The sequence below is a fragment of the Nicotiana tabacum genome, chromosome 19, assembly GCF_000715075.1.
Source record: "Nicotiana tabacum cultivar K326 chromosome 19, ASM71507v2, whole genome shotgun sequence".
Lineage (NCBI taxonomy): Eukaryota > Viridiplantae > Streptophyta > Magnoliopsida > Solanales > Solanaceae > Nicotiana > Nicotiana tabacum.
Window position 1 is genome coordinate 148,318,434 of NC_134098.1, and position 16,078 is coordinate 148,334,511.

The window sequence follows — 16,078 nt, forward strand, 5'->3', positions numbered from 1 at the left end:
CCTATCCATAACATATATATACATATATACACAAGATGTACGCAAAACCCTAGACCCGGCAACTCCGAAGGACGTGGAGCTTACCGATCAAGCTGAACTCGGGCAACACCTACTGAGGAGGTCTACCCGTCTATCTATCTGACTGAACCTGCATGCATGAAATGCAGCGTCCCCGGCAAAAGGGACGTCAGTATGAAATAATGTACCGAGTATGTAAGGTAACAGAATAACTGAAAGTTGAGACTGAACTGATAATATAATAACTGAAAGGAACTGGGAATCAAAGATAATCTGAAGATATACTTACCTGTTGATACCGACTCAACTCTCTCAATATAGTAAGTAAAATAGCGGTTTGGCCTTATAGGGCTCGGTATATATAACTGCTCTGCCCTGGTAGGATCACTCATAGGCGCTCGGCCACAGTAGGCTCGCTATATAACTTACCAGATCAGAGGTTGCCCAATAGGGGCCTGCCCACCGATTATAGCTCGATAGTGGTGAAAATACTGTAATACTGTATATATATATATATATATATATATATATATATATATATATATATATATATCTCTGCTCTCTTGACTGGAATAAGACAATACTCAATTGAATATAAAGTCCCGATAAGGGAGAATACTATAATTTATAAGACTAGGATAATGTACATAAGTTCAGGAATACGAACTTCTCTTTATGCCTCGTTATCAAACTCGTGTAATTATGAGATCATCCCAAAATGAAGGAAGGGCTTAGCCTTAACATACTTGGAGTAGGGAAAACTCCGTATGATATTCTTGAGAAATATTGCATCGTACTCCCTTAGAATCGCAAAATCTCACGTTGCTTAAGATGTTATGAAATCAAGTGCTCCATCGTGTGTTATTTTGGTGTTGTAGTAGGAAAATGTTATGTATTCTCTTAATATATTCTAACATGTCTTTGTAATAGAAAGAACATTATAATTGAATCACTTGAACATCTAAAGACCAAATGAAGCATAATGGTTACAAATCTTCTAAGTATATGTTTTACACATAATGAAGAATGTAGTGGCTTGTGTTTATAACTTTAGTTTGTCACCTTTAAATTTGATTTATGAGTCACTTAGTTTGAAGGGTGGGCTGCAACGTTGAGAAATTTAATCTTTATCCAATAATTTTCTAATTAATTAGGTAATATCCCATTACCCAATAATTAATCAATTATCCACATAATTAAGAATTATCTCAAACTATTTAAAATACTACTCATTTTTAATACACCCTCTACATCATACTATCATGGTCATGTAGTACCTTGTATGGCACTAATCCATAAATACGGGATATTGTAGCTTGGACCATATTTTATCTCAAAATGTCCAATTTCGACGAAATTTATTTTCTTCAATTTGCTTACCCTCTCACCTTCATGAATTTACTCGTCACTTGTTTGAAATAGCATAATACTCATAATCTCTAAATAATCTTCTCCTTGAACTGATGTCAATTATCTTACGACAAATTCAACGTACAATACTACAGGGTATAACATCGTCGTAATATAATACTGCGGAGCGTAAAAATAGTGCAAATATATCATAAGTTATGCCTCTTTCGATTATATGAACTAGTGAATATAGATGCAATAATTAAGTCTTCAAAAACGATTCAAATACATAAAAATAGAGTTATAATCTACAAACAACCATCAATACACCAAATCCATCAAAACCCAAAAGGAACTACTCCATAGACATAGAGAAGTTCTTCACAAATGAAATAAAAGTAGAGGAATACATAAATACAATCCAAACCCGGATCTTGAGTGAGGAAGAAAGGATTAAATCTTTGTGCTCTTTCTTCTCCTTTTCTCCTTAGCTTCCCTAGGTCTAAGGTATGTCAGATTGAAAAACTCATTTCTGGCCACAATTTGCACAACTGCCCCGCGGGGCGCGGGGCGCTAGTGCAAAGAGTGGCCAGAAATCATATTTTGAATCGTTCTGGAATTTGATATAGCTTAGACCTAAGGAAGCTAAGGAGAAGAAGGAGAAGCAAGAGCACAAGAATTTCATCCTTCCTTCCTCACTCAAGATCCGGGTTTGGATTGTATTTATGTTTTCCTATACTTTTATTTCATTTGTGAAGAACTTCTCCATGTCTATGGAGTAGAACCTTATGGGTTTTGATGGATTTGGTATATTGATGGTTGTTTGTGGATTATAACTCTATATTTATGTATTTGAATCATTTTGGAAAGATAAAATTTTTGCATTTATGTTCACTTGTTCTTGTAATCGAGAGAGGCATAACTTGTGATATATTTGCACTATATTGTTGGTTGAGTTCATAGATTCTTTGAAGTAATCGAAAGAGGCTAGTTGAATCCTTGATTAAACCTAGTTAGGAGGATAATCGAAAGAGGTTCTCCTAAAGACGAATCCGTTACAAATTATTGCATATCTTCACCGAGCTTAAATTGGTTCATATTGTGAGGTTGAAACGTAATCGAGAGAAGAGTTTCTACTAAATAATTATACTGATAATTAAGTGAATTCGAGAGACTCACTTAAACATTAGAAGTGAATTATCTAGAGTTAGATCTCGAATAATTATATTGCGTCTATCCTATCAACCCATATTTTCTCCCATTCATAACACCATTGCTTACCTTTTTTGCGATTGTCATTAGTCAATAGCTGTATATTTTAGATTATTAATTATATAAATTCCCATTGTAGATCCTCCTGGATAGCAATCTAGCTACGAAATATGAGAATACTGTTTAAATCCAATCCTTGTGGAGACGATATCATACTATACTATCTTTGACTAGCGAGCACAATTTAAGTATGTGTTTTGCTCTCGTCAAATGGCGTTGTTGCCGGGGATCGAACCCGGGTCACCCGCGGGGCGGTAGTGAAAATTATGGCCAGAAATGAGGTTTTCAAATTTTTGACATCCAGACTTGGTTTTCGACCCCCGAACGTGATCTCGATTTAATTGCTTGGGCTTCTACTCATAATTCAAAGCTCCAAATAGATCAAATTAGCTCCACAACATTTACATAACTCGGAATCAGTCCTACAAGGCATAAAACACATAATAAGTGCAAAAACACTACCAATTAAAGCTCAACACAAGTAAAGTACAGTGAATTAGAGTGTAATAAGCGACTAAAATACGTGATTATAGTCTACCATCAGTGCAACTGTTTTGGGGTCAATTTTGAGGCTATTTTGATGGAGATTCAAGGATTATTTTTGGGTGGTTTTCATGGGTTTTGTGGCTGTTTCGAGGTTGTTTTGGCTGATTTAAGAGCTTGATTATTTGGCCTTTTTTGGAGTGATTTTGGGGTTGTTTAATGGATGAAGTTTGGGGCATTTTGTCTGGTATTTTAGGCTGTGTTTTGGTTATTGTTTAGAGCTGGATTTGCGGTTGTTTTATGGTGTTTATACAGCTGGTTTTGAAATTGATTTCAAGTGTTAAAGGATGTGTTATACCGAGCTGGAGTTTGGGGTATTTTCAGTGTGTTCATGGCCAACTTGAGATCTGATATTAATGGATGAAAATCAAGTATTATAATGGAAGTTTCATGGTGGAGATAAGGAAAAAGAAGAAGGTGAAAAGCTACTGATTTTTTTGCTGGAGTATGGTGGTCGGCGGTGAGGTTAAAATTGTAACCCAAGAAGAAAGGCTCCTCTGTCTCTTTTGCGTTTTTAGCTCTCGGTCACCTCTAACTGTTTCTATTTGCTCTGTTGTGTGTGCATATATGTTTATAAGTAAGGGAGAATGAGGGAGGAAAAAATGAATTGGAAGGAGCAGGGGTATGGAAATTTCTTGAGAGGAATTTTTCTCTCTTTCCAATGCACTCAAAAGAAAAAAAAACTGTTAATGAAGTGTCTGAGAGATGTGAGGCACAAAAATGGAATTGGCAATGCCATTGTGAGGGAATCTTTTCCAACTTGGCCATTTCGGATTGGTTCTTTTTATTTTTATTTTTTTGTATTATTTTCTTTTCTTGATAATAGATAAGCAAAATAAAGTTTACTCCTACTAAATTTAAAATAGCAAAATAAAATTACTACCTACTCAACATTCATTTGTTGAAAACATCTAACTTAAAAATTGCACTAAACTAAATAAAATTATATTTTTTGAAACTTTTCTACCCTTTGCAAGAACAAAAACTACAACTCTAAGCATGCGACTCTTTTTGTATGATTTTTAATTTTATCAAATAAACCTACTAAAAAGCGAAATACATACTAAAATATCAAGATTAAACTTAAAAGATATTTAAATACTAAAAAGTAGTAAAAACTTAAATATGATAAAAAAAAATTAGGTGCTCACTGTACAAGATCTCTCACTTTGAATTATTCTTTTATCTTACATCATGTGCTTTACATTCCTACTTTCAAGTACAATCTCATTTCTGTACATAGATAGATTCAACAATTTCATAGTATAGTTATCTTTACTTCTTGTTCTTGTTTGGTACAGGACCTTTCCAGGAAGAAGCTTCTGGTTCTTGGTAGACTGCACCAGGGTCTATACAAGCTTCATCACCTTCCCACCTCATCTCCTCCATCTTCTTCTGTTTTAGTTTTGAACACTATTATGCACAATGTGCCTGATGTACCTAGTTCTACTTTGAATAATGTTCTGCAGTCTATGCATGATAATCATGTTTCCTATTTGAATAAGCCTATATGCAACTTGAATGAGAGTGTATCTTCTTCTTCTATCTTTTCTATTTCTTCTGAGTAACACATAAATGACCTTGATGTGCTTTGGCATCATAGAATGGGTTGTGAAAATGAAATGTATATCTTTTGTTGCTTGTGAGTTGTCTGCTAAGCAGTCTTTTACTTGTCTCACTTGTCCTCTAGCTAGACAAACTAAATTGTCTTTTTCTGATAGCACATCTACTTCTACTTCTTTGTTTTAGCTTGTTCACATTAATACATGGGGGTCTTATCATACCCAAATGTATTTTGGTGCTAGATATGTTTTAAAAATTATGGATGATTTTAGTAGAACTAGTTGGACATACTTAATGAGTTCCAAAAGCAATGCATTTACTTTGCTTAAAGCATTCATTGCCATGGTTAAAACACAATTTAACCTTTCTGTACAGAAAATTAGAAGTGATAATTCCTTGGAGCTTGGTTCGTCAACCTTAGCTTCCCAATTTGTTTCTTTCTGACAATGGAATTCTACACCAAACTAGTCCATGCACACCTCAGCAAAATGGTATTGTTAAAAGAAAACACAGACACCTACTCGAAATATCTAGATCTTTATTATTCCAATCCAAACTTCCAACAAAGTTTTGGGGGGAATGTGTCCTAACCGCTACTTATCTGATAAATAGATTTCCCTCACATGTTATCTCTAACAGGACCCCATTTGAAATTTTATATGGCAAAGCTCCTTCTTATAGTCATCTGAAGTCTTTTGGTTGCTTGTGTTATGCAACAGTACCCAAATGCCACAGAGATAAGTTTCAACCTATGGTTGTCCCGTGTGTTTTTATTGGTTATCTTTTTGGCAGAAAAGGATACAAGCTCTATAATCTGCAAACCAAGTCTGTTTTTTGTCTCCAGTGATGTCATCTTCCATGAGTCTGTCTTTCCCTTTCAACTCAATTCTTTTATATCTTCTCCTTCCTCTCTTCCTTCCTTTACACCTACTTATTTTGATGAACCTACAGTCAATCTTTCTTCTTCCTTGTCTCATACTTCCCTTTCCTTCTCTCCTTCTTCTCCTCCTCCTCTTGCTTCTGATTCTTCCCCTCCTATTTCTGGTCTATCTTGTCTTGTCCCATCTAATGTTTCTACTCTACCTGCAGTCATAAAGTCTACCAGATCTCATTATCTTCCTTCTCATCTTCAAGACTATGTGGTTAACCTTCTTCGTTTTGTTTCTTGCTCCTCTGCTATCTTTACTTCTATTGCCTCTCCTGCAGCAGTTGAGCCTCACTCTTATGCTCGGGATGCTGGGATGCTGCCAGTCCAGCTTGGCAGAATGCTATAAGGATGGAGTTTGAGGCATTGGAAGCTAATAAGACTTAGGACATTATTGAACTTCCTAAAGGGAAGAAACCAATTGGTTGTAAATTGGTATATAAAATTAAATATAGAGTTGATGGGAGTGTGGAGAGATATAAAGCAAGGTTAGTTATAAGGGGTGATACTCAGTCAGAGGGTATTGACTTTCATGAGACGTATTCTCATGTAGTTAAAATGTGTACTATACGATGCATTATAGCTTATGTAGTCAAACAAAAGTGGTCCCTATTTCAATTACATGTTAATAATGCATTTTTACATGGTAACTTGGATGGAGAAATGTATATGAAGCATGAAGAAGTGTATATGAAGCTTCCTCAAGAGTTGTCTGTTAACTCTTCTTCTTCTGCTTCTGTCCCTCATTTGGTGTGTAAACTGAATAAATCTTTGTATGGTTACAGGCTTCTAGACAATGGTATGCGAAATTGTCCCAAGCCCTTTGTTCTAGAGACTATAGCCATTCTTGGAATGACTATTCCTTGTTTGTCAAGAAATCAGCCCAATCCATTGTGTTTTTTGCTGTGTATATCAATGAAATCATCCTAACTGGGGATGATTTGGTCAAGATTGCTGCAATGAAAAGTTTTATGGATGATCAGTTTAAAACTAAGGATTTGGGCATTCTTCATTATTTCTTGGGTATTGAGCTTCATTATCATTCTTCAGGGGTTTTATTACATCAAAAAAAGGTTTATCTATGATTTACTGGTTGTTTTCAATTGTACTGAAATGTCTTCTGTTGTTTGTCCATTGGATTTAACTGTAAAGCTGCACTCCGATATTGGTGATCCTTTACCTAGACCTGATGCATATAGAAGCCTCATTGGCAAGCTAAATTTTCTTACCCACACTCGTCCTGATCTTTGCTTTGTTGTTCAACACCTTAGCCAATTTTTTCAGTCCCCTAGGGTCCCTCACATGACTGCATCCTTGCATGTTCTAAGGTACTTAAAGGGCACTTCTGAAGTTGGGAATTTTCTAAATAATTCTGTTGATTTCTCTTTGGTTGGCTATTGTGAAAGTGATTGGGCTGCCTGCCCTGATTCACGTCGATCGATTAGTAGTTTTGTGTGATTTTGGATGGCAGTCTTATTAGTTAGAAATTCCAAAAAAACAGCACGTGATTTCCTTATCTTCTGCTGAAGCAGAATATCGGGCTTTGAGCAAGGTGGTTGCTGAGTTATCCTGGTTGGTTCGTTTATTGTCTGATTTGGGTTTACATGTGTCTACTCCTCTTCCAGTTTTCTGCGATAATCAGACTGTTATTCATGTAGCAAAAAATCCTATTTTTCACGAGAGGACAGAGCATATAGAAGTTGATTATCATTTTATACGAACCAAATTGGTTGATAGTTTAATTTCTTTAAGTCATGTTCCTACTGATTCCCAGTTAGCTGACATTTTCACTAAGCGCTTAACAGGTGGAACTCATCATTCTTTGGTTGGCAAGTTGGATATGTGCCCACCCTCCAGTTTAAGGGGGGTATAGGAGTTAGGCAGTGTAGCAGATTAGTTTTATTTTGGATTATTTATGTGTATTGGACCTAGCCCACAGTGACTTTGAGATTAGGACCGGGTTTAGCCCATAGTTTTGTGTAGCTTTATTTTTCCAATTTTGCCCATTGTATAAAGGTGATATCTGGAACCTTCCTTGTGGCTTTTGATAGTTGAATAAGAAAATATCTGATTCTCTCAATGCTCTCTTTTCTCTCAAGCCCTAGCATAATCTTCTTTAAATTCCGCTACAAATCAAAGCTTTTCACTAACCTCATTTCCTCCCCTATGGTAATTTGACTATGGCAATAAGAACTCAACAGAGTACTTTTGCCATTGGTGTTCTTTCGTTCTCTATTTTACTCCTCCGCTCAGTCGGAATAATCTCTACCTAGTCCAAGATTAGTGTTTTTTTGTTTAAAAGAATTATTGTTGATGAAATTAAAGATTGGACATGAGAAAACCAAGGCCTCTATTATTAAAATTGTATTTGGTATAGGGAAACCACTCCAGAAAAATAAAAACGCATATCGGTTGTAAGTCATTTTTAATGACAACTTTGAAGTTATATACGCATTACGATAAATTTTTATTCGAATTTATTTAAGTTACACGAGACCTACATTCTGTTTCGTCGAGGGTGGGAGTGTCATTATTGAAATACAAAGTTAAACAGATACCTGTTCACTATCAATGACGACTCTCATATCTTATTCCCCTATTATGAATTATGATATAATTCTAAAATAAACCGGCATTAGGCTATTACTTTTTGGTCCATTTTACGTTTAATTGAGTTGAAATAGCTCTTTTTTTTGGTTATACTACATTATCAAAAAATTAACTCGACATTGATTATCCTTCACTTTTTTGGCCATCCACTTCCTTTTCGTGCACAATTGCGCTTTTAAGTCCTAGCTCATAAACCCTTCATCTCCCGAAGAGAAAATAAGTAGAAAGAAAGGGGGAACAAAAAAGGAGGTCATCATTCAATATATAATTTTTTTTACTAATAAAGTATGTTTACAGAAGTTTGAGTTGTGGAATCAGTCACTAATGTTTACATCAGGGCAAGATGTATACATCACACCCTTTGGGTGCGCGCCTTTTTCGGACCTTGTGTGAATGTAGAATGTTACGTGTACCGGACTGCCATTTAAGTTTTTTCGAAAATACGAGCTCCAACCATCAAGAAAAAAGCATGTAAAAATTGAGACTGGAATTTATCATAGAACCCAACCCTACCAAAAGCATAAAATACCCATTTTCAAAACAAAACTATATCTCATAAAAATGAAAAAAAAAATAATGGCAATAAGTAACAGTATATGAAATGCTTACCTTCCCTCCATAGAGACCCTTGCTAGCCTAATCCCATCAATTTGTTAATAAGTTGTTATCATAGGAGTAATTATTAATGTGAATCTTAACTACCAAACCAAACCTTAACATAAAAATCCAATTAAAAAAGATATGATGAAGGTAGATGACGTGGCTTGATCACTGTCATCATCATCCCTATATTCTAAACCTAGATAATCTCTATATACGACGTCGTTTTACTAGCGACAGTAGAAGGTCCAATGAACAACCCCTATTTCTCAGCTGTAACGGCACGCAGACTTCTAGTTTTCGTTATAATTAATGTATTTTCTTTTGCTAATTAAGCTTTAAATTAAGTTTCAACATCAAGTGAGTCCCCATGATTACCGAAAACAATGACACTTTAATTATAATTTAGTTTTTATTTTATATAAGGTATGATAATTTACATCCCAACAGCTACTAATTGGTGCGTATAAAAAATGAACATATATCATCAAGTTCAATTCATGCTCAGAAGCTCTTGATTTCTGGAACCACGTACAATGAAAAGAGAAATGTAAGAAGCTGTTATACTCATGGCTTTTATTTTTCCAGATTTTAAGTTATTAATTATTTTCATTATGCGTTGTATCAACCTTTCTTCTTCAGGTTAACCTTTTTCTTTCTCCTTTCTCTTTTGAATTTCCGAGGGTTTAGGGGTGGGGGAGAGGGGCGAAACTAGAATATAAAGTACGAGTTCAGACTAACCTAGTTATTTTTGTATAAAATTTATTATATATATATATATATATATTTAATTGCGAACCAGTATGACGAGCCGTGAGTTTGATAGAAAATCAAAACCCATAAACTTCCCCTCGGGGCTTCGGAAGTTTATGGTTTGCCATTTTGCTTTTGACCGATTTTTTGGAAGGGAATGAAGTATATCCTTGTTTTTGGCTTGTAGTATATGAAATGCCGTTTGTAATTTTAAGACCATTGCCACAGATACAAAAACTAATTTTGGGATATGAGTTCTCCGGCTTTATAAGGAAATTTACGTATTATGAATTTCCAATATGCCATATTAAAGATTAGCTCTTTACTCTTTATTTTTGGTTTGTTGTCAAACCTTGAAAGTCAAACCTTGAAAGCGTAAAATAAGTATATAACTATTTCCCTATTTATTCGGAGGAAATGGGAAATACGTACACGAAAAAGAAGTCGCAAAAAAGCCTTCTCTCCAATGTTAGTTCTTGCATAAAAATGAAAAACTCTATCTTTAAATAGAAATAAAATTGGATGGTTTGCATTTAGGAAGTTAATGGAAGAAGACTTGGCTTTTGTGGATAACCACATTATGAAAAAGTCAACACTCAATTTTCTTATTAGAGAAAATTTCTGTTTTGATTGATTGCTTACTGAGCTTCTCTCTCATTAATTATTTCTTCTTGATTTAAGATTATAACAAATTTAACAAACCATTAGCAACCTATAGAAAAACAATGGCCACGAATAATTCATTCTATTATTTGATGAGTTAGAAGATAATGTAAAAAAGAAATATGTAGCTAGAAATATAAGGAAATGTTGTTACACATCATTAAGAAAAAAGTCAATTAGGTTACCCAACTCTTGCTATTTTACGTAACAAGCGAGAGTGTTTTTAGTCTAAATCGTTTAGCTTATTTAGATTTCTTTCTTTTTTTTCTCTATTTTAAAAGGAAACCGTTTTTTAACTTTTCTCATACTTGTGTAGAAACCTTACAAATGGCTGGTAATGGCTTTATGATTCATTAATTATGATTTCTAGTTTCTCTATGTACGTTCTTTTTCTATTATTTCTTTTCTTGGTTTCTACTAAAAAAGATAGGTGTAGTTGAAGAGAATTAGTTGGTCATTTTAATTAAATAGCCAGAATCTTCATTTTAATTTTCAAACCACACAAAAGCAAAAAGAAAATATTAAATCCCCATAGTCCTAAAATACGAGGCTGAAAATAAAACCATAGGAAACCCCAAATTCCTTAGGATTTTCCATTGATAACACGAAGCTAGTACATATCTTTTTCTGCCATTATTATTAATTACAAAATCCCGAAACGATAGAAAGTTATACAAGGAATTTCTTACAGAAAGGCTATATAAGGAAAGGTCTTAGCTAAAATGAAATAGTGTCATATAATAGAAAATAAATAAATATTATTTTGACCATGTTCTTACTTCTGTTTTAACTCTTCTCATTTAGATATTGTCCTATATAAGATTTCCACAAAAAGTTTTAAATAGTAAAGAAAATAATTTATACACATATCCTATCTTAGGCATAGGAAATCTTAAAAAAGAAAGTTCTTTTTGGCGTGGATAATATGGAATTATTAAATATTAAACCAAAAAAAGTTTGTTAACCAAAAATACACTAGTAGTCATGATATATATCATTGCAAAATTATGGATAAAAGAAAGTTTCTCTAGGTAGAACAAAAAGATGGTCAAAAGCTGCAACACCCCCACCCCTCAACACACCCTCAAGTACGTGTATGTATGTGTTTATATATGTATTTCCTTCGTATAAGTTGAGCATATCGCGGGAAATCAGATAAAAACTTTCTTGGAATACCTAATTTCTCTACTTGTATATGGTTTAGAAGCTCTAGATCTACTTCTTTATTTTTCTTGATCATAGCATCAAAAACACACCACTCTTTCTCTTTCTTTCTTCGAATCAAAAGAAACAAAACATTAAGGTAATCTCCAAATCCAATGATCATTTTGATTAGTGTGTAAGAATTTTCATCATTTCAATGACTTTCCCTGTTACAATACTTTAAATAAATTGAACTACGACGCCTGCACTGCAACATGTTTAATTTATTATTAGTTAAAGTTCTTGGTTAAGCACGATAAAATTCGTTATTCGCTTTTTTGTTATTCTTTCTTTTGTTAGAGCAGGCCGGCATAGAGACAGCGATTTGTCTCATATTCTTGATACTTTAATTATTTATTACTTTCTTGAATTTCTTAATATTATAATAGCATGCCTAGAAAGAAGAACTTTTGTTTTGTTTAACTTTGGTTGTACGTAAAATTAACAGAAGATTAATGGAAGCACAAACTCAAGGAGGTGCAGAAGTTAGAAGACTTCACATCATATATTTTCTCAGTAGAAAAGGTCGTATTGAACATCCTCATCTTATCAGAGTTCATCATTTTTCTAGAAATGGCATTCGTCTCCGAGGTTTGTTCTATAATTAATTATATATAAATTATTTTTCCCTTTTTGTTTTTCACTCGAGATGAAAATTTTACTCCTCGAATACTAATTAAAATGATTTGACATATATAAGCTTTGATTAATGGGGTTTAATTTCTTCAATGATTGGATAATTATAGATGTTAAGAGATGGTTGGGAGAATTGCGAGGAAAAGACATGCCTGAATCTTTTGCTTGGTCATACAAGAGGTTAGTGCAAGTTTTATAATATAATCTCATGAAATTGATTGCTCGTTGAGCTGTTAGCTTAAAATTAAACTTAGTGTTCTTCTGTCAAAATGAAAATTGGTTTTTCTTTTTCATTTTGTTTCATACTTAAAAGTCATTAATTTTAAGGTGTTTTACTCGGAATTCATTCTTAGAAAATTACAACCATTAATTATTTCTTTTTCAAGTTCATTCTTACTGCGCCACTTAGTAGTGTGTTAATTGAGTGAGCCATTTAAGAGTAAGATAAATGATACTAGTAGTTTAGATAAATACTTTTATAAATAGGTGTTCAAAAATCTTAAATGACCATAATAGAACCGAAGGTACATGGGTGCTTAATTGTAGGGGTCGAAAGATTACATTGTACGTAAAATTCGTTTTGTGCTTTTACATATTATATTTTGAACCCTCTTGCCACAACGTAAAATTATAGCTCATCGCTCAAGGGGTTTCAAAATCTTTGTGAGATTGTTAGTTCAATTCCCATTTGGCAACATTTCTTTTTAATTTTTTTAGTACCTTGTTAAAAAACTCAGCTAGTCTTGAGTGTATTATTGTGTGGTATAGTTGTATATTTGTATCTTGTCTAGAAAAATCAAAATTGAAGCACAAATCTCATTTACCAGTAATTAAAATTTAATGTTATGATTCTTATGCGATTGAGAATCAAAATCAGCATCTCTAGATCAATCTCGCAAAATATTGTGCGTTTGTGCTGGAGAGATATATATGATTGGGAAGTTATGATATTTCCTAAAAATAGAAAAAATGAGGAAGTCAAAAATGTGATGCAGGAAATACAAGACAGGATATGTATGGCAAGACTTGTTGGATGAAGATCTCATTACTCCTATCTCCGACAATGAATATGTCCTTAAAGAGATTATGATAAATTCAAGGGAAAATACAAAATTATTTGCATTCGCTAGCCAAAAAGTGTATAAATATGTATTTGTTTTGTATATCATACACATATATACAAAAAATACATATTTTGTCGGCTATTATTTTTAGGAGCGGCTAAAAATATACATTTATCTAAATTATTTCAAACCCAAACCTACATGAACAAACTTCACCATTCTGATTGCTAAATAACCAACCATTTTTCTTTTTCCCACTTTTAATTATATGGAATAATTAGTCATTTTCTAATGTTTTCAAAGGGTACAAATATGCAGAATGTATAAGTCCTAAGCGAATTAAAATTTGTAATGGGAGCATGATACATGTAATTAAGCACATAGTACAGTAACTCCTGTACTATCTCTTCTCATTAAATGAATTGCTTAGCATAAATTTAGTTCATTTTAGTGTTGGGAAGGACATTCAAAATCAGTAGTTTACGTGTTTTACTTATTACAATCACTTCCAAAAATGCAAATCCATTGATTTAGTGAATAGTTGTCAATTAAGTGAACTTCTCTGTATAAATGTTTTAAAATTGTGCAGATGTTAAATGTGGTGAAAAAGGAGTACTAGCAACCATGCAAAAGGAACAAACCAAACAAGAAGATCATATTCAAGATCCATTCATGGATTCATCAAAGAAAACCCCTTCAGAAATTGAAGAAGAATCTCAAAATATTGCTTCTGAACCTTCCACACTCACCACAGATTCACCAGAACTCCAAGAAGAAGAAGAAAAAGATTCAGAAAACAAAACTATACAAGAAAAAGTTAACAATTTTGAGAACAATTCTTTTTCCTCTTCTTCTTCTTTTGGCTCAAAGAAAACCAAGATGAAAACTGAGGATCACGTTAAAGAAAATGGAGAAAAGATTAGTGCTCAGAGTTCAGAAAAACCAACGAAAAATCCAAGTTTTAACAAGAGTAGAAGCTATTCAAATGGAGCTTCAAGTATTTTCAGGAATTTGATCACTTGTGGAGCTGTGGATACTAATGATTCTGGAATTGTTCCAATTAGAAAAAATAGGTCTTCTTTTAGTAGTTCTGGTGAAAAAGCAGTGAGTTTTTCGTCAGAGATTTGTAGAGCTGAGAAAGTTGGAGGATCTCAAAGGATTTTTGGCACTGCTTGGAATCAACAGCATCAACATACTAATGGAAGGTAACTTTTCGCATTTACATTCACTTATTTATCAAATTCCTTTTTAATTTCTTATGGTAAATTAATGATTGGTTTAATTAAGTGCAATTAAGAATGTTTTCTCGTCACTTAATAATCAGAATATCGAAATGTATAATACACTGTTGAAATCGCGAGAAGAGAAATATTATCGATATATTCACTCTCTTTAAAAGGGAATAGTACGTGAACAATAATGATATTATCCTTGACATTGATGTCATATTTCTTGACATACATTATATTTTTTCTTTCCGAACATTGATGTAGTTGGTTGGCAGTTTCTGTATTTAAATGAATAGATTTTATTTTTCGGTTGAGAGCATAATAATTACTCGTACTAGTATTACATATGGGTGTACTTTTTATTAAAATCAATGTTTCGTAAAAATGATGTAGTACTTTAACATTAATTAATTGTGGGTTAAAATTTGATTGCAGGAAAAGTTGTGATGGGGCATACAGTTCGTCAAAGAACAAAAATGAATTTGGTAGTCGTAGATCAGTTTCTGCTAATTACAAGCCAGTCAATGGACCCAACTGCGCGTAAGTTCCTTGGCAACAACTACATATCAAAATATTCCTTATTACATTTATCGAAAATCATAGTCAAAATTTTGAAGTTTGAGTGCCTTTGAAATTAGACGTACGTAGGGAATTGAAGAGTACGACATTTTTTGTGTAGTTTTTCTTTTACCTCTTGTCTTTTCTGTTCCTTATCGTGAATCTACAAAGGCAAAGTTCTTGCACAAATACATAAAGTTCCATAACACATTCTACTTTGAGTTTAAGTGTTTACGTAGGGTTTTTTTGTGTATGCGATAGCTTAGCACACTTACTATTCCTCGTAATATTTGTTATGTCCCACTTATACAAATATAGAGTAACTTTGCCGACCAAATCTTAAATAGTAGAGAAAATCCCTTAGCTTTTTCTGAGTTGCGTGTTTAGTTCGTGCAAAGAAAAATCGTAAACTTGTAAGTGGTAACTTTGTGATTAAGACCCTAAAATGTTTTACTAGATCTTTCTTCTGTGCCAAATCAACCAAAATGGGAATCTGTAGGTCAAAGATTCATCTTTTTTTAGTTTTACTTTTGACCTTTTCAGTCCACTTGGCCAAAATATAATCCTTTGAATGTGATTTTATCTTTTTCTTCTTTGTGTAGGAAAATAAAAGACAAAAAAGGAGAATATGTGAGCAGTATTAATTTTATTACATTGGTTGCAGGCAATGTGGGAAGCCATTCAAGCCAGAGAAACTTCATACCCACATGAAATCCTGCAAAGGGATGAAAGCTCCGGCAAAGGGTGCTAATTCTGTTACTTCTGCTACTGAGAAGACTTCAAAAGTGGATTCTGTTTCTGGAACCTTTTTGACTCATTAAATGCCAGCTTTCTTTTTTTTCTTAATTATTTTTTTCCAACTTCTTTTGGAATTAGAGTATGTTTTTTTGTTAAAACTTTGACAAGCCTTCCATGTAAATTTGAGTAAGAAGGTCCATGCAAAAAGCCTATGCAATTCAAGAATATAGAAGTATATTCTCCTTTACTTGCATTCAGTTAGTTTTAAGACTGGTTTTCCACCTTAATCTCAACTATAGACACAGCAGAAGCTCAAACTACCATATGCAAACCAATTTAGTCGGGCCAATGAA

At 33.4% G+C, this 16,078-nt stretch overlaps 1 protein-coding gene across 1 annotated transcript; it reads left to right on the plus strand.

Moving 5' to 3' along the window:
- Positions 1-11,286: 11,286 nt before the first annotated feature.
- On the plus strand, positions 11,287-15,976 carry LOC107812939 (protein SOSEKI 1-like). Its single transcript, XM_075238872.1, has 7 exons — positions 11,287-11,385; positions 11,949-12,091; positions 12,247-12,316; positions 13,132-13,235; positions 13,784-14,405; positions 14,865-14,969; positions 15,652-15,976. Exons 1-7 carry the CDS (start codon positions 11,342-11,344, stop codon positions 15,806-15,808), a joined length of 1,245 nt encoding a protein of 414 aa, XP_075094973.1. The 5' UTR covers positions 11,287-11,341; the 3' UTR covers positions 15,809-15,976.
- Positions 15,977-16,078: the final 102 nt, after the last annotated feature.